Source organism: Heliangelus exortis, chromosome 11 (assembly GCF_036169615.1).
Source record: "Heliangelus exortis chromosome 11, bHelExo1.hap1, whole genome shotgun sequence".
NCBI classification, from domain to species: domain Eukaryota; kingdom Metazoa; phylum Chordata; class Aves; order Apodiformes; family Trochilidae; genus Heliangelus; species Heliangelus exortis.
In genome coordinates, this window is record NC_092432.1 from 9,015,200 (window position 1) to 9,038,779 (window position 23,580).

Here is a 23,580-nt window from a genome sequence, read left to right on the forward strand (position 1 = left end):
CTTCAACGAGGGCGGGGAGCGGGGAAGAGGCTTTGCTCTTCTTTCACCCGAGAGGGGAGCTCTCCGCTCACCCACTGACAGGAGGCACCCGGCCGGTCCTCCCCCCAGCCTGGGCAGCACAGCACAGCACAGCCTGGCCTGGTGGAAACCACTGGGATGTAGTTCTGGCAAAAACCCACAATGGTTCTTCAGTCTCAGAGTAATCCAAATTAAATGAGGGGGTGGGGGTGGGGAAAGAAAAAAAGATGAAGAAAAAAAAGCGATCTGCAGCATCTAAAGGAGGTGTAAAAATTGCAATGATGCACAAAGCCCAGGATAAAATTAAAGTAGCAGTAATGAAGCAATTTTTTAAAAGGCCATGGATAGAAAGTTTTCCACAGTGAAGCTTATCAGCCTGGGTCTGAGGTGTCTCACCAGAAAATTAAGAGAAAAGCCAGGATTTTCATCTAGAAGGCTGGCATGTATTGCTACAATCAAATAACTCCCATTGCCCATACAGTACACTCTGAAGAAGCTCTTCCCTATAATTAATCTATTGATAATTTCCTTTCCAGCACATTCCATCTAGGCACAGCAAGACGTCATAAATCATACTTTAGATAGCAACGTAGGAAGCTGATACCTGCTGATTTTATTTAGAGGAAGCATCTTTAGCTGTGGCTGTGTCAAAGAGAGCCTCATCTGTCATACTTCAGTACTAGTTTAAAGTGCTTCAAGTACATAGCTCTTGATTTTTCAGTATGTGGGGTTGTTTTTTTTTTAACAGCTTAACAGTAATTAACTGGAATACATTTATCTCCGAATTTTTGCAACGTATCAGTTGTGATATTAAAGCAAGGTACAGATAACAGTAAAACACAAGGCTAACTATGCTTTTCCCACCTCTAATGACAGCATACGCTATTGTTGCAAAAACTACATCAGTTATTGCGAGAGCCCTCAAACAGCAGGAACAACAAATGCACGTAACACCTCTTCAGAACACAAGAAGGATGAAGCACTTTCTCAGACATTTGAGCATACCAGTTCACTAGGCTCAGACATATTTAGATCAAGACTATTTTTTGATTTCGTTTTGGTGAGTTTTGTCCCAGGTTTTGGATACTTTTCCTTTTTATGAATGACCTGGATATACTGGTCGTTGCTGCTATTCTGTGGATCACTGCTGGATTCAATGGAAATGGAATCGGATTCAGTGAGAGATTGCTCCAGCTTTTGCTTTGCTTTTGGTTTCACACGTGACTCAGCATAGTTCAGGTGCACTTTCTTATAAGCATATGGAGGCCTGTCCACATCTAGCTCAAACCCATCATCCCAGGATTTGTAATGCATTCTGGCTAGATCCTTGCTTCTAAGAATGTGGCCATCAGCACGTTCCCCAATGTAAAATCGTGGTGCTGGACGAAGATCCGACAGCGAGCGAGGGCGATGGGATCTGTTCCTGAAGTCCCTCCTAAGTTCCTCTTCATCCTCCTCATCTTCACTGGGATGAGGGGAATACATCTGGTGTGGTGTTTGAACCACATATCTTCTGACACTGCGTGGGTACAACTCGATGATATCCCCCGACTCATCCTTCCTCAAGTGCCTTTGGAGTCGGGAGGCAGAACGGAGCGATTTCTTGCGGGACTCATTTTCATTAACAACAAAATACCTGGTAGCATATGGTCTACGTCCCACAAAAACAGGAGCCCCTGCCCCAAGAGCATCTGGATTTACCTGCTGAATGCCTTTTCTAAAGAGAGGCTCCGAATGTACATCTCCAATGTGCTTTTTGAGAGGGACTGGTGTGTAGGGCTTTGTTTTACAGAGCTCACTTGCACTCCCATGCACAACGCTTGGGTACCTTTAGGAAAGGAAATAAAAGGAAGGAAAGACTGAGATAAACACTTATCTCACTTATTATATATGTTATTAAACATATAAAAATTAATTTCTCTGAAAGTCAAACAGTGTACTTCAAGGGTAGAAATTAGACAATCTCCATCATTCCAAATTTTTAGTACCAATTTGAGAAATGTACTCCAGAAATTAGGAGATATATTTGTTATTCCATTGGGAAAGACAGCAGACAATTGACCTCTCAAGTTACATTCCCATTCTTTCTTACTATTTTGAGTATTGTTTAAGAATGCTCTTTATCTCATCACTAGGGAAAAAAAGCAGTCAGCTTAAAGGATCAGTTTGCTGATGTCCAAAACTGGTTGTTTTACAGCCAGATCTGCACATGCATTATGCACAGTTCCTTCATTCTTCATATGTTTGTCTTGTTCATAGAAACAGTATCCTGCACAAACTATTCTAAGTTACACACCTAAGACTGAGCTTCTTATTTACCTTTGCTTGAGGTGTGTGTAAACTCCATCAACCACAAGATTTCATAAATTTTGTAATCCCACCTCAAGGTAAAGGGGAATTAAGGACATGTTTCACTAGCATTCTGTACAATACCCAGGAATCAATCTGCTTTTAAAAAAATTCTTCAGCTGTTTTACTTCTCCAGACAGCCTGAATAAACAGCCATTTTGCAAACAAACACAGGTATGTCATGGAGCTGCTGGAGTAAATGCCGTTTTGAAACAAAAGCAGTCTTGCCTGTTTGTGATACGATCGTTTCTTGGTCTCTGTGCGCTTGATACTGAGGGAGCTGGTGTTAAAGCGGTTGCAGTTGTGGGAGTTGTGTTGACAGGTCTTGCAACATCACTGGAGGGCAGAGTTTGGGGCACAGACTGGGAAATGGTTTGTATTCTGGTGCCTTTGCTCACAGGAGATTCGAAGTTCAAGACACTACCATTCTTTCGGGGAGTTGAGGACCGAATAGAAGACTCCTGACTGATAATATCACCTCCTTGCTCTGGTCTCTTATCATTCCCATCCAGATTTTGGATTCTGGCTAGAAAACAGAAATTATTACAGGAAGTGCTCAGACCTCTGAACTTCACCATTTCCCTGTCTGTCAGAGAGCTATGAAGGGGTTACAGTAGCATTAAGATCTAGCCATAAAACTACTGAATTATGTCTTCTTTTTGGGTTGGCATATTTTACTTGTTCCCTTCATTGGGAGGAATTAGAAGGATGGCCTCCCTTCTCTGGTTTCTCATTGCTAAAATCTGAGGCATGGAAGGTGCACGCTCAAATTCCCTCTGGTACACTAGACAGGTCTGAAATATTTTCATTGCCTACAAAATGTTCAGCCCTCTCAGGTGCCTACTATTCTCTGAATTTTGCACAAGGTCTGACAGGATTTGAATTGGCAGAGGTGTCTGCAGATTTTGCCCCTGTTGGTGGCAAAAGCAGGAAAATACCCAGACCAAAGATCTCAGCATAGTTTAGGTATGAACCAAATATCTTGTCTTTCAGTGCTGCCAAGTTTAAATCAAACTGATCTCAAAAACATCTAAAAGAGAAAGACTACAGGAATATTTTTCTAAAGCTCATCAACTTACCTACTGCCATCTGAACCACCTTCTTCTTATCTTCAGATCTTTCCTAAAATTAATTCAGAAGAATAAGAAGCAGTAAATTGTTATAGGTAAGAGATAAGGATGAAAAATAACAGGATTTGCTTTACATTGTGAAGCACTGAAAGTGACTTTAGAGACTTAATTAGGCCATAAAACTCTCTAAATTGCATGTAAAAGTGCTTTGAACTATACTTACTGTTTGGATCTTCATTCTCAGTTGATTGTTGGTGAATTTTAATGATCTTGCAATACTTTGTAGGTAATAGATCAGCATGCTAGAAGTGAAAGAGGTGATTAGGAATCACATCAAACATTCCTCACAGTTTTCACTGTAAGGGTTTACAGGTCATCAAAATGGTGTACAGGTTCAGTTGCTGCTTTGTAGCAGTTCCTTTATACCGTGACAAAGGATCACAACCTTCTTGCAAGCAAACATACATAAAAGAGGAAAAGAAAGTGACACTGAAAACAGATTTAACAGCATTTCTGATTTTGTCTGGTTTTTTCAGGTCTTTTCATTGTGCCTGTAATCTGAAAATTTCATAAATATTTCCTCATCTTTTTTTCCTAGTCCAAGGTTATGGAAGAGAGACACCAGGGTTACAGCTGAGTTGGCACACTCATATCAGTGTAATTTTGTTGACTGACTAGAATAACACCTTGTTTACACTGGCACAAGAGAGATCAGATCTATCCTGACATAATGAATTATACTGGCTTCCAAATGAAGCAAAATCTTACAGATTGACTTCATACCACAATCATTTACATATGTGCTTAGCCATCTGTTTGAAGCAGTCAATAGACCTACTTAAATTTTTAAGTATGTTCATATTTATATGGTTGGGACCTTAAAGGCAAAAGTTTCAAATAGGAAGCATTGTTTTCATCTTTTTGATTTGTCTGAAATTCCCATTGATAGGACAAAGTCTGCATCATCTGTAGTTTATAAGGAAAAAAAAATACACAAAAGTACATGCAAGACAAATGATACTGCACAGAGCAAAGTGAATTTCAAAGAGCTCAATGGAAATATTAATTCCCAGCTGTGAAGAATAGTTTAGAAACTAGACTAAGAAAGACCTTCCAGTGGAAAGTCTGCAGCAAGTTATATTACATTATCACTTCAGAGCAGACCTTCATAATTGATTTATCTTGTCAAAAATCAGGATGACTGGGTAGCTTCTCAAATGATAGTCTGAGCCCTGTTCACAGTCAGAAACTAATGGCCATGAGGAAATGGAAAATTTCTGAGGAGCTCTTGTGGTGGAAGAAAGATCTTAAAACTTTAGAAAAAAGCAGCACTGCAGGACTTGACACAACACAGTGAGCTTGCTCTAAGAGTATCCCAGAATGAGAATTCCTTCTGAAAATCTGGTAACAGTCTTTTTTATCTTACTCTCATTTCCATCTGATCCATCTGTCATGTGTTCAATAAGGTGTTAATAAAATTACAATAATGCAGCATTTGTTTCTCAGTATCAAAATTTCTGTTGACTCCCCAGAGATAATGCCAGAATGAATACAATAGAGATTTAACCTTCCCATGAAAAATTAAGTACTTACAATAAAAGTAGTAATGCAGGGAGGACGACAACAGGACTGCTGACGTAAGTAATCACTGTGTTGAACCATGCAGGAAAATCATTTTGAATTGTTTCAGAAACAATATCGTATATTTTTTCTTGTCCACTTGAAGAAGGAAAAAAAAAAAGTAAAATTAAGTTTTAAAAAATTCTAGGTACATCAATTTGTTAAGCACTATTGCACAAAATAAACAAGTAGTTTTATTCAAAACAACTTTGGATCAGTACAGTGAAAGAAAAAAATGTAAAACAAAAAAAAAAATCCAAACCCAAACCAGAATACCCAGAAAACCCCAAACAGCACAGCTTATTCATTATTTGTTTTTTAACAACTTTTCCAAAGAACAAAAGCAGTGAGGAGGCTTGGAGGGTGCTTGAATTGGGAGAAGATGCTGATGTGTGCATAAGCACATATCAGAACCTTAACACCTAATTAAAAGAATGTCCTGTCTATAAACTTAAAAAAAAAAAACAAACAACCAAACAAACAAATAGTAATTTGATTATTACTGACACTGATGGATTTATTGTGAGGTTGAAATGAAGTCTTTGCACTTTTCATTAGTCCTTTATAACTTACCTGAAAGGACCACAGCTTAAAGATGGTTTATAGCGGGCGATAGCAAAAATTGTTGGTAACATGCATAAGAACAACATGAACAGCAACATGGCCAAGTAGAAATTATTGGATCTGCAAGAAGGTGTAACACATTTCAGATTATACCAGTCAGAGAGAAAAACATAGATAACATAAAAGGTATAAGTCTGTATCTACCTAACAAGCTCAAGATCTACATTTCTCCAAGATCAAAATCATTCTGCTATGATTAGAAAGTCTGAACAGAGACAGTTTAAACAGACTCTTAATGATCAAAATCCCATTTACACAGCTTTCCAGAAGCACTGCTACAGCCAGGGAAACGTTTAGAGAACTCTTCTGCAAAATCTGACCTCGCTGCCCAGTTGTGTTGAGGGAGAAAAAGAACAGCAGCACAAGTCAATTAATCTTCAAAACATGTTAGGAATAACTGATTCTTAAGATTTAGAGATGACGTAAATGATTTTCATTTTGAATAAACAAGATATTCAACATGATGGAAATAATATGGGTAATTCTGTTGTGCAATGTAACAGGAGAAAAGACATGGTTTTCAAAGAAACATCAAGAAATAGGACTTAAAGTTAACACATGTAACTAATTGAGCACAATCAGATTCGTACAAGCATTTAGGGTAGATGATGTATACTGGTCTAAGAATATTCCCTGACATTTTTTCACTTCTTGCATATCTTTGATTAATCTGGCTTTGCAAACCCTCTAGTTTCTCAGTAACTATGGTGTTTTATTTTTTTTTCACAGACCTTTGCTGTCAGTACTACTGTCAAATTTGACTGTCAACTTTCAGAGCTAAAAATCTCCTGTCAGTTTGTTCCTATGTGCAGAATACACTTCCATTGTCTGCATTTGATTGATTAGTTGGTTTTTTGTTCTTAATTTGACTAACCGAGATGCTCTGAACACCTGCTGGTGGGGTACATTACACGTTAATACAGCCCAGCTCCTCAGGTACATGAGTCCAATCAACTTGAGAACATTGAATGCTGGTAGGCAAGGTGAAAAGAAGGCTCCCATCCTGGAAAAATAACATCATTTTAGTGCTCAGTTATGCCAGAAGCAATTTTAATTGTAAAAGAACATATGAAAAAATCCCAAAACTGTTAAATAGCTCACTATGAACAGTCTCTTATGAAAATGAAGTATATTACCAATATCCTACTTGAATAGGTTTAATTGGTAATCTGATTGACTTAGTAATCAGCCAACAAAGGACAAGAAAAATAAGTTCTGGACTACATACCAGATCATTCCTTGGTTGTAGACCAAATGCAGTACATTCTCTGCAATTTTGAATTCTCCATATTCTGGCTACAAGAAACACAGTGTAGGATGAATAGCTTGTCTTTTTTTTTTTTTTTTTTTTTTTTTCTTTCCCAGATTATTTATTAGAAGCATTTGACTGAATCAGTTTCCAGACAACACATGGCCTGAAAAGTCCAGATCAAATACCATCTCCTGGCAGACAGCAGGAACACAGTAAAACCTACTCTGCAGCAAAGGATTAAATAAACTAGTTCTCTAATTTACTTCTCTTATTTACTTAAGGACAGAGAACAGGCCTTAGCCTTTCATGCCAACAGCTTCTTGCTAACCAAGTATTACTCAACATAATTTTCTTGAAGGGCTACACACTTTTGGGGTATTGCTCCTTGAAATACTAGTTACATGGTGGATATTTATTACAGATATAGCAAAGTGGATGTGGGGAGCAACACTATGGCCTCTGTCTTATCTGAATCTGGGACTGCTTTGAAATCCCATTCAGAAATGCAGAGATGTTTTTGCACCACAGGCATGAGAGTAGGCTTGAGGAAAACATCCAATCTCAGCACTCACCCTGTACCCTCCACTTTAAACTCAGTGTGAGTTGTGACTATAGATCTACAGGCTACTGAGAAAGCCTTGATGTGTTTAAAGGGTCTAAGGAAGCTGGATACAATGGAAAGGAGCCTACCTATCTTCAGCATTTGAATTTGATAAAATAAAGACTGTACTTACAAACTTGCTTTCTAGGTCCCAGCACCAACAATCACTTAAATACCGGACACAAAGTCCACGGAAAAAATCAATTAGCAGGATGCTTGCAACTGTGAAAATCATGTCGATAATTGAAAGCTTTAACATCTCCTGAAATACATATTTTTCACACATACTGAGTCATTCTGGAAGCAAATGGACAGCATATATCTCTTTTGCATTTCTACTTGTATTTTGGATCAAACTTGAAAAATTATTTGTAAATTTCAGTTATTTCCTTTTAAACTTATTTCCTGCTTTGGCAGGGGCAGTTAGACTAGATGATCCCCAACCCCTACAATTTTATATTAAAAATTTTATACAATATTAAACTTTTTATGTTTGACTTCTCCCTCACTTGCCTTTTGTTCTAGAAAAAAAAACACAATTTAATTTAATATAATTAAGCTTTCAGCATGCCTTCTATTGCTTACAGGAATAAAACTCTGGTCATGATAATTTTAGGTTTTCTTTTCAATGACTGCTCTGAATATTTATCTACATAAACTGAAATGGGTTGTTTTTTTCTGTTGCATTCAAATGTTTAATTACACTTACTGTTGTGGTATGTACTTGCTAAGTGCTTAACAGTGAGGAACACTTATTCATACAAAAGCAAAACCAATAAGCCATAAAAGAGACCTTTTTAGTCCTTAAAAATGAATGGGGTTGTCCTATATTTAGCTGAGCTTTAAAAACACACAATTAAATAGAAAAGATTCAGTTCCAAATGTCATTAGCTCATTTGGAGGAACAAACAAACAAAAAACAATAAAAAGCCTTCATAAACACCAATTCAAAAAATTTTTCTGTTGCCTGTGCAACAGGGAGAGGGACGGCCAAGCATAGAAATCAGCTTTACAAACCTAGGAAGGGACTTTTGCTCCAGAAGATCAAACAAGACCCTTAATATTGCTCACTCTGGAACAAGATGCTCAGCAGAAAGCAGCACAAGAGCATCATTCTTCATCTCGTGGCCTAGACCTGAGTGTGACACTGACAGACACCAAAGATACTTGGGCCAAATGTCATCTTTTGAACTCTGTGTTTAAAATTTCTTTTTGTTAGTGCCCCTGCTAGTCACTAAAAGCAAAAGCCAAAAGTGATGTTTGGGAATACATAGGGAAACAAAAAGTGTCATATAAAGTGAGCAGATTTTCTGCAACCTTGCTGTGGGAACCTGCCTGCTTGGCACTGTCAGTGTGGTTTTTTAACTTTTTCTTGATGTCCTATTTCTCTCTGAAAAAGTGAAGAGCACTTGATTCTCTGGTGATGTACTAAGGCGAAATGAAAAGAGCACACAGAGATATTGTCCAAATGACAAAGAACGTGATTCTCAAGCTTGGCTTGGGCCTGCATCCCCATCTATCCAGGCACCAATCTGAATCTGTACAGGCTGTGTGTCACTGTCTATGCATTTTTATAGTCATGTTTCTCTGTACAGCTTTAATAGGGTGCATCCTATTAAAATAGGATCAGTATCACACATCTCTAGAGATCTGCTTGTGCAGAGCTGAAGACAGAGATAAAAGCCTGGCAGAAGAAAGTTTTTACAACACTAAACACATTGTAGGTACAGAACAAAACACAAAGTTTGTATCTGTGACCGAATAATTTTACAGAGCCCTTTCTCTGTCTACACAATCCTTAGCTAAATTCTGGACTTTATACAACAGAAATCTCTAAAACTGAACACAGCACAACATGCTTTTAATTTTTTGTGAACTATAGATTAGGAATAAGTTGACAATATAATGAAACAGTTACGTACTTGACCAACATACGTTTCCCAGCACTGATCCTGTGAGTTTTGGGTGTTATAGTTCAAGAAATTTGTTTTGTTAACCAGTGCATCAGAGACTGCAATGCCTTTAACTTGACTCCCTTCCAGCATGAAAATGCCATCGCTCTTATTTTGCACAGAAGGAATGGTTGTAGAAAAATTATCTTCTTTCGAAAGAGTTTTGGTTCCTGAGAAGGTGGTAGAGTTACCTGCATTGTTGTTAACATTAGAGTCCTGAAATAATAAGAGTCCCAAAAACTACTTTTTCAACTGTACATACGTGCAGATGCAAAGTACACAATCAGAGGCATTTCTTTGTGCGTTTTCAAGCAGCAGTTAAGTGACTATTAAATAGCTATCAATGTACAGATGCACATGAAACTCATGAGGATGGTACTGAAAGCTACTTTGTGATAGCTGGAAATACTTGTCATGAAACGTTGGTTTGTTTTTTTTTTTCCATTAAGTAGTTAATAAATACACAAAAATCTATTTATTGTGATGGCTTAGAAATCAAGTGGATCCAATTATCCCAAATAATTACAAGTAGTTGTAAATTCATATTACAAACTAAACTTAACTTTACAGTTCTATCAAACTGTAATGTTTTAATCTAATTTGAACAATTTTTCATCTAACTTCATACATATCACAATAGATGGAATTCTATTGATAAAGTCTACTAGCTGTGCACATGAGAAAACATCAAGTCAAACTTACAGTGACACTCATACTGTTCACTTTATCCAGGAGAGCAATGATTAAACTGTAGAGGTTTCCCAAATATAGAACAAGAACCCTGAAAACAAGAATAATAAAGTATAGGTTATCAGCATTGTCATCCCTTCAGCTTCTCAGACATTCTGTGGTTTGGCTGGGCTGAACACAGCACCAGAACACATCTCTCTTCTCCCCCCCTCTCTTCCCACATATTTTCTACACTGCATAATGCCCATACCTGGCAAGCTGGAAGCGAAGAGTGGTCCTTGGGTGATACATCTCCAGAGCTGCCACAAGTTCAAAGGCAGAGGGTGCAATCATTGTAATCAGTGACACAACAACGCTTACCTACAGCAGTGAAAGACACAGAACTTTTTTGCTTTGCATGTAGATCTTCCATGGTGCTTTGACTGCTGTCTGGAATAGTGCTGATGCACATATGTTGCTGATAACTTTTTAAAGGATTTCCTCTAAGAAAAGCAATTATTGGCATTAGTAATAACAGCAGTTGTAATCCAGAATTATAGATTCGGAATACCGCTCTAGTATCTCTACTCCAGACATTCTAACTTTCAGTTTCTAATTTATTAATTAAAATAAAAACTTAACGCATGGGAAATATGAAGCCAGCATCTTCCTCTGAAATGGATGAGTAGCTTCTCCATACCTGTTCACTTCCTACTCTCAGTATCCACTCCTTCCTCTGAATGAAAATATTAACAAAGTATTCAGTATCCCCCAGCTGACACCAATGCTATTGTCAAAGCTGATTCAGTTTCTACTCCACTGGCTCAGCTCAGGTATTGCTGCAAAAGTAGATTTTTAAGTGACAGAAGAGTTAAAGCTTTGTTCTCATCAAATAAGGGCCAGCTGGAAGTGCAGTCTGTGTGAAAGGAGGCCCTGCAGCATCCCCCTGCCCTCTGCAGTGCAGAGACAAGTGTGTGCAGGGAGATGCAGGTAACTCGTTATTTCTGGCTCACTTCTTGCAATTTACACATCGGTGCACACCATTGCTACAGAGAGACCTGGGAAAAGAATCCTATTTCTAACACAGAGGTGACAAAGACACTGTACCTCATTTTTTTCCCAGAGAGTCAACTCCTTTTTGGTGCGCTCTAACCTCTGGGATCGATCCACGACAAAGTAGATGATGTAAATACTGCCAGCAAGTGAGAGAAGCACAAGGATGTTTGCAATGATTCTTAAGCTTATGGTCACTGCCCTGGAAAAAAAAAAAAAAGGAGCCAATACAGAAGATTGTTCTATAGCACCAGGGGTCTTTTCTAACATGGGTTTTAGAAGTACGAGACAAGCAGATTAGCACTGCTATCTGCACTGAAACAGTGCTTTAAAAAGTGTTTCTGTCTTGTATACATACAAGTTTTTGCTTTTCTTCTTTTCCTGCTCTTCCAAGATAGCTTCCTTGAAAGAAACACAGCATTATAATTTTAATAGCGTTCAGCAAACATAGTGCACATAGCTTTCACAGTATATTAATAAAAAACTTCACATCCTAGAAGTGCAAGCAGAAAACCAGGCCTCTCTGTTCTGCATAGCTTTTTAGGAGTGATAAGTGAGCTCAAATAGTGAAGGAGATTTCTGAGAAGCAAATACCCAGTAATCAAATACTTGTGCACTTTCAGTCATATATGTTCAGTGGGATATAACCAGGGGTTTGCACTACCAGACCTTTTTGCAGGATGTGCCTGTAGAATCCATGTCAAATGTAGAATCCATGACAAAAGTTATCCATGGAAGTAGCTAAATCTTACAGCTCATTAACGTATCCTTGACATAATTTGAAGTAATTTTGCTCAATGACTTCATGAGAATACACCAACTTTGGGAAATAAATTACTTTTTATGAAAACCACATCTGTTCTTAAATTTTAAATGGAAAACATCTGCATTGAAAACAATTTGGCAAGATGCAACAAATGAGTGTTTTCACATTTTTAACATGAAATTGATTCTCTTAATCAATCAAATTACATTACAAACAAGTTTGCTTCTAGTTCTTCACATACAGGGGCATTAAATTAAACTTCTGAAGAACAGAATGGCCTTGCTGGGACAGAATGAAAGCATCAGTAAGTATGATGTGACTGCAGTACCACACAGAGATGTGATAGCAGCCCTCCCCCAGGCAATCAGAACTGTAAATTAATTCACACAAACCCCCCATGAAATGCAAAGGAATGAGAGAGAAGACATAGCTTCCAGATTAACAAATAAATAAACTCCAGACAATTTGAAAGTCAGTTGCTCACCCTAATGCTATTAACTATAGCAGCAGCTTTGCTCTCTGCAGCCTCAGGGTTTCCTATTAAATAGTCCCAAGCACAGAACAGTCTCCAACAGAAAGTGTAATTCTCATCAGAGGCACTTGCTAAACTCATTCTTGAGTTCTTTGCCATTCTGTAAAAAAAACCCAACAAATATTCAACTGTTGTTGATGTGTGAAGATGACAATGAAGGAAATGACTGGTTTGGTTCAAGCTTTTCAGATGTCTGCATTTCTAAAACTACCAAAAGTTTGCAGCAATTAACGTCATTACTGGCAGCTTTCTGAAGGAAATGAAACAGGGTGAGGTTCAGAGCATGAACTTCAGTTTTGTTCTAGTGCAGAAATAACTCACTGTAGAAGGGCATTCTGATGTTTACATTCTTTATAGCTGACAAATAAAGCAAATAAATCTCAGTAGAGCTGTGGAGTTAAACCTATTTCAATTATACAATCTCCAGGTAGGATTCAGCTGCAATACATTATCACTAGATTACCATTACTGTAACTACAAGCTAGTCTGGAAAAACTAGTGCTCATGCACAAGATCCATTTTTTTTCTGTGTTGTTTTCAGCCTCAAAAATATGTTATTGTCAAATAGGAACTCTGCCATTTCACAGACCTTGAGAAAAAGAAAAACCCACCTGCTGCTCATCTGACATAGGCAAGAGGGCAGAATATTGCAAAGTGTAAGGAAAGAAATTAAGATTAATATCTCACAAAAGAAAGGGCATCCAAAAGGACATTACCAGGGGAACCGTAAGCAGCAAAGAGTTACTGAGCTAAGACAGATGGAAAAGAGCTCATGGTATCCAGAAACTGCAGATGTGCAGACCCCTGTCAAATATTTCAGTGACCCTTGGCACAAACCAGCAGCAGAAAAAAAAAAAAAAACAAACCTAAAAAGGGAAGGTTTGACTTAAAAAAACTTGGAGTTATACAAGCACTGCTAAAAATGTCCCTGAATTGCACTGTGCCTGATAAATAGGTATCCAGAAGAGAACTGAAAGCAGACCAGGAAAAGATAGAGCAACCTTGCTCCCCTCCCAGCATTGCCCATTCCTGGGTTTATGGTCAGTGCTGGCAGCCTTGCTGTCTCTGTCAAGGAGCTCCTACTCCTGGCCACTCAGCAGCAAAGGAATTAAGCTCAACTTTCAACGGGATGCCACATCCCAGGTGAAACAATGCAAATGGTATTACACTTAGGATGGAAATTTTATAGCAAGAGAAAGGGCAAGCTGGAATTAAACTCATTCTGTCTCCTGGACATTACCTGACAATGGGATTAATAGAGCTCCACAGATAAATACAGGGAAATGGGATGAATGTACCCTTAGCAACTGCCTGCACAACCTTATGGACAGCAATAAATGGGAAATCTTACTTTTTTAAGAGAATGATGAAGCTGTAAGCAAACACTGCCATTCCAACAAGGAAATAGGCAAGAGGCAGCCGGTACCCAGCTTTCCCAATCTTCCTCTCATGACCATAGTAGCCATAAAACAAAACAGAGTACTGGAGGTAGCCCTGCAAAGACCAGAGCCTGTAAGTAAGAGCAGCAATGAATGGTTACAACAGAACAGGGACAGAAAAACAATAAAAATGGTTTTAGTCTTGCCCCTAGTGACCAAATGGTGTCCAAGTCCTGAGCAGATGCCATATGCTCCTTGGGAATGGTCTTGCTGACTGTGGTGCCAAATGGTGCTCCGGCCAGTAGCTGGGAAAAAAGAGAGAGGATCTCAGCAGCTGAGCTGGGGCTGCCCAGCAGAACCCACCAAGAGCTGCCCACCTGGGGGATCCAGCCAGAACAGCAAGTGTTGGGCTGTTTCTTGTCCTAAACTAAAAACTCCATGAGAAAGCCTGAATTCATTTTCCATGAAACCAGAAGGGTTTTCTTGCTATCTGTGGTCTACATGTGTGGAAATTTAATGCTCTCCAGACACCTTCAATATGGCTGAGAAATTAAAAGAGAGCTCAACTGAAACTGTTTGCAAAAGAGCATCAGAAGTTATGTTCTAATTTAGGCATTTTTAAATGAAATATGATGGGGTTTGACCTCTAATTAGTATTTCAATATTAAATCTACTTTTTCTCAAAAAAACTAATAATTGAAAGTGAATCATTATTGATTTGTTTTGTGGGTACTTAGCTTTGTTTTTGTTTAGGCAATGAGAAGAAAAAATCTGATATTCTTGTTTTCTGAAACCTTTATTAAAGCACAGGGCAAAATACTACTTATGGACAATTTAACAAAGTTAACAAATAGCTTTACTTGCATGCAAGAACTAAAAAAAGTTGTGGCTGTGCAGAACTAGAACATTATTTCTAATGGATAATAATCCAGTGTCTGGAGAGAGGTTTTACTGCCTGTAAATGACACTAACAGGAGTTGAGTGTACTCAACACCAACTACAGCTTTTAGGATTTTGTTCTCCATTTTAGTAATTGGATACAAACATATTCTGTAAAAGCATTAGAGTGATACTGACAAAATATCATCTCTAGCAGTAATAGCAAAAATGTGTTATCCTTTGGCAGATAAAAACCCTCTTAATAGGGGATTTTATTTTAAATAATTAATTTTAGATTGTACATTTTAAATTGATGTATGCCTTCAAGCATTTGTGTAATTCAGAAAAGAAAATGCATCAGCAAGTAATCTTTTGCAAATATTAACAACGTGTGCTTACCTCTGGTAAGACTACAAATGCTCCTGTCATTATGGTAAGTACAATATTGATTCCAAACAGCCATCTCAAGAAGATGAAGTAAGAGGCAACTCCAGATCCAAAATGACCTTAAACCACAGAAAATAGCTATCTAATCTACACAGTCTATGAAAGCTCCTATCATTTATTCATGAAGTATTATTTGAATTATAAAACAAAAGAAAAACCTTTCTTACTCACTTGGGGCATACAGCAAAGTAGAGAAAATGTTAACCCATCACTGGGGAAAATAATAATTCCAACATAGACTCATGCAGACCAGCAGTGTTTGCTGTGCTGGGTGACATTATGCACTGAAGCAGAGCTGTGACCTGACTGCTGATGTCATGATAAAAGTTGCTTTAATTCAAAGATTCAAGGGCTGGTGACACAGATTACGACCACACAGCCTTGGGGAAAACTGGGAATGTTGGTCTGAGGATGCTGCTCCATGGACTGGTATGAGCTATAACCAAATCTTGCTGCATTCTCAAAAACACAACAGGAAAAACTTGACTTTTTAATTTACCCTCCACTAAGACTGTAAGCAGGAGTTGTGCAGTTTCTAAGGCATCAGGAAGATAAGGGAAGGCAAAGATTTAAATGAAAACATCACTGCTGAAAATTTGCATTTAACTCTCATCTAAATATTATTTATTTAATTCAATAAGTTTAAAAATAAATCCTAAGACACTTTAGCAAGTGCTTTACTATTCCATACCATGACATCTTTATACTTACTCTCAATTTTCTTTATTCTCATTTCCCATGGAATAAAGATTACCACAAAATTATATGCAAGTCGAAGAAACTTTCTCCAAAGCTGAGAAAAAAAGCAGAAAAATGACAAATACAACAGTACTGCATGTAAAAAAGTTAAAATAGGAATGCGGAGGATTTTGCTTATGTTTCTTTCCTCTTGTAGCACAAGAAATATTACAAACATTAATTACCAAGATCTTAGAGCATGTCTGTGGGTAAGGTGGGCAAAGAAAATCATGTTGAGAAATACAATGTATGGAGGGTAGAGGAGTCCTGCTTACCCACCAAATGCCAATAAAGATGAGACAAGTGCCCTTTATACATCTCTGAGGGAACAGTCAGGGGCTGTCAGGCTCCATTTTACACCTAAAGACCAGGAGGACCCAGAAGGAAGCCAACAGACACCATTCAGTTGCCCTCTTCATGGCTGGGGCTGCAGAGGGGGGAACAGCAGAATGGGGCTGGGCAGCAGCTCCAGGTAACAGAACTCAGCTGAGCTGGGTATTGCTGGCACCACAAACCTCTGTGTAATTGATGAGGGAATCCTGCTGCCTTATGCATCATAAATTTCATTTCTAGGACAAACAAATTAACAGACAACTAACTGTGAATTTAAGAGAAGCATAATGCCAGTTTTTCTTTGAGGGAAAATAAGTTTCCTATCCAGCAGCAGCAAATTCAGCAGCTATGTTCTCAGCTCTGTACCACAGCTGACAACTCCAGAAAACCTGTGGTTTTATTTCATATGGTCTTTAATTAAATACTTTTTTTCTCATGGTCCGAGGAAAGCATCTTCCTGCACACAGTGGGGTGTGCGTGTGCGAGAAGGAAAAATACCTGCGTGTGCAAAACTATGCATGGATTTTGATTTCTAGCGTTAGAGCTGTGAATTTTAACTATCAACAAAAAAATAATAGCTGTCTATCAAGCAGTAGAAAGTATTTTTAGTGCAGCTAGATATTAAAAACCTCCTATATTTTAGTCAGCAAGTGTCAATATTGTATTGTGAAATCTTATCTCCTAAAACTAAAGAGAAGTAAATAACATTTTAATGACTGAATATATCATCAATCTCTTTGGACAAAGTTCATTAAATACTATGGAGGATATTTCATTGTGTGAATGAGACATTTTAATTAAGCAAAGAAATGGTAGATGCTGTGAATTACATGGGAATTGCTAGGGTTGCTACTTTCATTTGAAAAAAGGGTTCACAAGGCTCAGAAAAGAATCCAGCAGCTTGTGGCAGTTGTACTGCAGATTTATAAAGTATACAGAGATGACCATGTGGGAGTAGTTTTTGTTAAAAATTATAATTAGATAGCTGTCACTTCCTTTCCTGCCCACTGTGTAACTGAACAGATAATTTATACTCTTAGAATCCAGAGTACGGGTATTTGGCATTAAAAATATACAATGCAAATATAAAATAATTGAATCAAAGAGTAAAAATTATTTCAGTGTCAAAAGACTAAGAGTACTGTAAAATAATATTAAATTGTCATAAGTAATAGCATTAATGTATTATCCAGTTGTGAGCAGTGTGCACTTTGCCAGCTTAAAAAAACTTACTTAAAAATCCATGCATTTACAGATGTATCTTTTTCTCAGCATTATTTTTTCAACTAGCGAGTTCTTAGTTTTCATGATGCAGTGCTCATTTCGCTGTGCTACAATTTTTTCTCCTTGGTCACCATGCTATAGAAAATACATGAATAAATCTTTCCAGATTAAAAAAAATAGAAAAAATTAAAGCAAGTCATTCTGTTGCATTTAGCTCTGATTTAAAGGCTGTTTTCTCTAATCTGTGCTAGGAAAAAACAATACAGTTCTCCTGCTCATGAGTGGTGCTAATTAACTGCTGAGTTATCTCCCTGTGCTGAATATCTTCAAGCAAATACATGCAATATAGAGGCAATAAGATTAGATGCAAACTTTTACTCATTGTGAACTCTAAGACAAAAGCCTCTCTTGTTTTGTCAGGAGGGGGAAATGAACAAGTCATGAGCCCCATCTCAGATTTATTGACACTTTTGCATTTTTCTTTATAGGTAACATCCTACTTCCAGTCAAGTTGAAGAAAAAACCCCAGCATTTATTTTAAGAGCACTGTATTTCCATGCATTTGCCATGCACGCATAGGCAGAACAAGGAAAGCTGACTCTTTCCTGTCTAGGAAAGCTGTACCTTTTGTGGTGGGCTGACATAATACAACAGAGACATATGTGACCTTTCCATTGTTCATGTGAATAAAATGCATGGTGCTCCATTTTCCTGTTACCAACCTGCCTTTCTGAATTAAGACAAATCGCATCATTAGAAGTTTACTCATGATGACAAAAATATTCTTAACTGCTTAGATGACTAAATATCTTTTCTGGTTGCACATTAGGAACAACTTCCTCCATGTTATTGATATCCAGTAATTAGGGCAAGTGGTATAAATAGACTTCCTAAAATTAGATTCAAAATCTCTTACTATTATGCAAGGAAAAAACTTCTTTAACAATGTATTTACCACAAGCTACTGCAGGATTATCTTCTACACCAAAAGCTAGACATCGTATTGTTAGTATCCCAATTGCTCCCTCTGGCAGGAATCAATATTTGTATATTATTTCAGAAGGAAGCTTATAGTGTGTTAATAGAAGGACATTCATACCTCAACACATCAGTCTGCAAAGATGTAGTTACTAAATTCAGAATAGAAGAAAAAAAAAAAGCTTCTAACCAGTGGGTAAAAGAACTCCAGAGCAAAGATATGCTTCTGTGAATGAGAACTGCAGGTGACTATTGGCACATAAAACAGCTTTAATCTAAGAAAAAGCAGCCATACCTCTGCACCAGCAGCCTGGTAACCTCTTGTTCTTGTAAGTCTCCCTTCATACTTTAGCACAATCTCCTTCGCCTGCCTGCACAAGAGGTGGAAATTCATTCTCATTGATCCTGTTACTCAGAGTCCCTCATTCTGCACAAGCAGCAAGCAAAATTCTCAGATGCTCTGAAATACAATCATGGACCATAAATTCCTTATGCAGGCAAAGCTTTTTCTTTTCCTAATCAGGTTTTTACTGACACTTTAAAACCACTGAGAATTTTATCTGAGAAAACACAGCATTCAAAACTTCGACTGCAGGGGCAGTTTTCAATTTCTCTATTTTTTTTTTCTCTGTCCTTCTGTTTCAAAGCCTTTCTTTTAAAATGGCCAACCAAAAAAGGTAGAATTGAAAGATTCCCATTACAATATGATTAGTCTCATGTGGATACTAGCACCTCGTCAGCAAATATGGTGTAGTGTTCTTGTAAGATGCAAAGAGGTGAATATTCATCTGCTCATATGCAGTGTTTGACCTCAGCAGAAGGTGGATGTGGACCAGCAAAATCTTGCCTACAGGAAAAGGAAGACAAGTCACAGACTGCTGAAGAGAGAAGAATCTCTCTTTGCTTTCAAGATTACACAGGGCTCTATTACTAGTAGGTATTCCTCATGACTTAAATACCATCCTAGCATCATACAGGCTTTTAAGAGAAAGATACCAGATGAAAAGGAAAATTAGAGCAAGCCCCAAGCAGATGACTCTGTGAAAGACCTGACCCAATTTAGACAGGTGGCCCAGAGAATTAGGGAGCACTTGCTTTTTCACTGTAAATTTGAAATTATTAACATTTTATATATGGCAATCTTAAGGTGTGAAACGTTATTACTACACTGTATGTACCTTTTACTGCCATTTACAATATATTTAGGCTGAATATTGTGACCAGCTTCTCTTCTACCATGAAATCATCATATGCAATTACCTTGGAAATGGCAGACTGCTTTTCCTTTTTGGGACCGAGTGAAATCATTTAGCTTGAAAATGTATTACTAAGCATTACAAACAGCCTTTCCTTAAACCACTGAATATCTGGCACACCATTTTAATAGTTTATAGTCAAAGCATGTTTTCTTGTTCTCTCTTCTGTACAGTGACTGTCTGCAAGGAGCCACAGGCATGCAAAGGCGTCAACTTCACCTGCAGACATCCCACCCCAAGGCTGTTGCTTTCAATCAGGTCTCAGATTTTATAAGAGCATCCCCATGGCAGGCTTTCCTAGCTGCTCTTCATCATTGCTGTGTGCAATCCCTTCCAGCTTACAGTGAAAAACTCCTGAGGCTGGGAGCACTTTCACAGTCAGTGAACTTAAAATCTTCCATGAAAACGCAGTTACCTGAGTGCCCTCAGCTTCTGCCTCATCGGCCACGGCCGGCAGCGGATGTTGGACATGATCTCCTTCTGGTACTGGATGTTCTGAAAGATTTGCTCTGGGTCATGGTTCTCGGCTTTTTCTTCACTGATATCATCATCTGAGTTGCTGGCAGCCCAGCACACACCCCATGAGAGGAAAAATAGGACAAATTATTGCCATTGGGATCCCCAGTAAACTGTTGATTTGCACAGGATCCAACCTATTAGAGCAATATAGCAGCAGTGAGGTAGGAAGCTCATACAGACTTTTTGTTTTATAGTAGACAAATTATTTGGATGATTTGCCCATCTCCGAGATATGCCTCTTTTCCTCCCCACCTGCTGCTCAGTCATAAATTAATTAATCCTGCTCTCCTCCACGAATCCCAGCCTTTCCTTTCTGAGCACTTCCAGCCATACAACTTGTACATCATGCCAGCAAGACACTCTCTGTATTTTTCTGGAACAAAGTGCTGTCTAAACATTTCCAGCAAGAGCAGTTAACATTCATTTATTCATTGTGTGGTGTCGGCCTTTTAGTTTGGTAGTGAAAACAATAAAATATTTCTTGTTAGAACAGGGGGAACAGATCATGGTCTGTACACGGTCACCCTTTGTTCCTGCTCCCTGCTGAGGGGGACAGGAGATTGATTCAGATTTCTGTGGATGATTATTGAATCAGCATTTCTGGTGCTGTCACAATGTTTGCTAAGCTACAGCTCTCTCAGTTCTATTTGAAACAGGGTAGTATACATGAAACAGCAGCAACACTGATTCTTGCAGAGGGTTTGGTCTGAAAAGCTGTGGTGCCTGTTTCCCTCTGAAAAAAATGCTGAGATCTGAAGCACTGCAACAACACCAGCTCAGAAGTTTTCTAATTTTATCACTTTGTACCTGTTGGGAAAGTTCCCTGCAATTCTGCTGAAAAAGTAGCAACACCTTTTGATCACCATAAATAAATAATAATAATAAACCATAACCAAAATCGTGCCTTTTAAAAACATTTAAAGGACATCATCAGACCACTGATCCATTTATCCACACTCCTGTCCCCTCCATCACAGGCTACATTCAGGAAACATTACACTCTTTTGTATTGACACAGGAAAAGTAGAGAGACATTTCTTACCCTGCTAAACCTCGAACTCATTGGAATTACAGTTTTCTGTACAGTGCCTATATTTCAGTATGAAACATGATTTGTGAAAATAAAAAGTTTCAAAATACATCTAAATATATATATTTATATAAAAGAATGATTTTTCTCATGCTGCTTTTCACATTACTGCAATGTCTAAACACAAGCAAAAAGACAAGATCCCACTTCTGTGCTAGATAAGGCAGGTTTGCACATTATGGGAGAGAAGGCTCTTTACCTGTGGGGTGGCTCTTGGTAGGTGTAGATCCCTGCGTGCCGCTTCACCATCCGATACTTTTTGCAAGGTTTGGCAGTTTTTGCTGCAGCAGAGCCCGGGGCTGCTGCCATGGTGGCAGCTGCTGCCTGCACCAGGTGAAACTCTGCTGTGCTAGAAGGAAGCCTTGAGCTCACTGGTCAGATGTCTCATCAGCAGCCAAATGTCATTAAGTAGAGAGCGGAGAGCGGGGCGAGCCCTGCTGAGCAGAGGATTGCTGCCTGCTCCTGGTGGTCCAGCCCTGGAGAGGACCCGATGCTGCCTGGCACTGCCTGCATGCCTTAAAGTGGCAGTGCTCAGCAGCCCTGCCAGGGCACTTTTAAGCAAGGTAGGAAACAGAAGCCAAGGGTAGGATTCAATTAAGAATTAATTCACAGCCAAATTTCCCTTGTTTTGAATGAGGTGTTCCTTCCAAGCACCATCCCACCACACCAGGCTGGCCCTCTCTGGATGATGCTTCCAATGAATGATTTGGACAGGCTGTTTCTATCTCTGCTTCACATGCTTGAGAGCATGTTACTGGCTTGAGCAACACAAGACAGTTTGCATTTTGGTCTTGACTAACAGAAAAGTCTGACATAATTCTCCTTCAGGACTCCCAGATCCCTTCCCAGGGGACAGCCCTGACAGAACACATGGCTGCTGCCTTCCTCTGCCCCAGTTCCAAACTCTCTGAATGGCCTTCATTTTTAATACCTACATTTATGGCTTTTCCCTTGTAAGAAGTCAAAATTCAGATGAGTACGGACTACCAAGCAAGTCACTTTTGCTTGATAGTTGTAATACCTTAATTATACTCAATTCCATTAGTTACAGGACCATCTTGAGCAGCAGGCAATGACTATACTATTGATAATAATGGCTATTCCAAGAGTTAAACACTGGAAAAAGTTATGACCTGATTCTTATTTCCCATTTCTTCAGCTCTAATAGGTATCTAATAGATACCTAAAGTTCATTTAACTTGGAGAATCCCTTTAAAAGAATACACAGGGACTGGAGCTGTGAGCTTGATTAAGTAACTGTTCTCACTCTCACTTTCTGTAAGTTCTTGGGATAGTTCTTGCATTTTTATGCCTCATTTTCCATCCTTAAATAAGAATAGAACTTCTGAATTTCACAGGAATGAGGCACTCAGTGCCTATCATCTGACGCTTCCATATTCTTAAATCATCAAGCAGCATCACACAGGCATGAGCTTCCTAATTTGCTAAAAGTATTTACGTGCATGATGACATTGATAACCAAACACCACTTTTCTTTTTCAAATCTCTCAACAAAATACAGTAGCAATATCTTTGACTCGGTTTACATTTTCTCAAAAGTAATCCATCAGTTCAATCCAAGATTAATTCCTGGGAAACTGACATAAGTGTACCTTCCAGCAGTTGTATTTTCGTGATGGAGAGTCCCTGACTTACAGTCAGGTCCAACACCACCTCTCTGTCAGCATCTCTGTGATACTGTTGTAGGACTGTCAGGACATCATAGGCTGCTCCAAGCTTTCTGGGGACCATGGCAGCTGAAGACCTTGACACATGCTCACTGAAGTGAATGTTCAGTGCCTTTCTTCATTGTAGCAATTGCAGGTATTCTGGGTGACATTATTGAAACAGAACAAAACAGATGAAGAAAACTTCATGTGAAGTTTCTATGGCTCAGAACATGAGAGAGAAAGGAAGAGCTTACAGAGAGTTTTCACTTGTTCCTAACTTGGTATTTTCTCTTTAGTAGTTCTGTGCTCAATACAGCAAAGGTTTCAGTTACATAAATCAGTGGTTTGTTGTAGTCAGCTTTATTTGCAGTCTCTGACAAGAAAGAACACAAAGTTCTCCCTGCTATACTTCCTGTAGAGAATAGCACAGGTTGCTTTTTCCCTCTGCCCTGAGTTAATCTAAAATATTGCCACTTGCTGAGAAACTCCACTTTCCCATGATCATGCTTCTGTCTGTTGTACTATACCTTTTGAGTTAAATAATTCCAAGGGACTAAGTTG

The 23,580-nt window shown here is 38.5% G+C and overlaps 1 protein-coding gene across 1 annotated transcript; it reads right to left on the minus strand.

Annotated features, from left to right (window-relative positions):
• Window positions 1–614: 614 nt before the first annotated feature.
• On the minus strand, window positions 615–22,059 carry TMC3 (transmembrane channel like 3). The gene is made up of 22 exons (XM_071754386.1): window positions 21,549–22,059; window positions 20,156–20,299; window positions 18,780–18,855; window positions 15,923–16,004; window positions 15,164–15,270; window positions 14,092–14,190; window positions 13,858–14,000; window positions 12,459–12,606; window positions 11,567–11,610; window positions 11,263–11,410; window positions 10,427–10,536; window positions 10,189–10,267; window positions 9,457–9,702; window positions 7,668–7,796; window positions 6,910–6,977; window positions 6,556–6,684; window positions 5,631–5,741; window positions 5,031–5,156; window positions 3,661–3,739; window positions 3,447–3,489; window positions 2,596–2,893; window positions 615–1,846 (listed from the first exon to the last, which is right to left on the minus strand). Exons 1-22 carry the CDS (start codon window positions 21,656–21,658, stop codon window positions 1,006–1,008), a joined length of 3,360 nt encoding a protein of 1,119 aa, XP_071610487.1. The 5' UTR covers window positions 21,659–22,059; the 3' UTR covers window positions 615–1,005.
• Between the last annotated feature and the right edge of the window lie 1,521 nt (window positions 22,060–23,580).

What these genes read in the sequence shown, in the direction of transcription:
- TMC3 (XM_071754386.1), bottom strand. Translation starts at nt 21,658, where the DNA reads ATGGCAGCAGCCCCGGGCTCTGCTGCAGCAAAAACTGCCAAACCTTGC. An exon ending in CTCTCTGGGAAAAAAATGAG is followed by an intron (nt 10,537 to 11,262) that starts GTACAGTGTCTT and finishes TCACTGCTGTAG; the next exon opens with GTAAGCGTTGTTGTGTCACT. An exon ending in CTTCGCTTCCAGCTTGCCAG is followed by an intron (nt 10,268 to 10,426) that starts GTATGGGCATTA and finishes TCTTGTTTTCAG; the next exon opens with GGTTCTTGTTCTATATTTGG.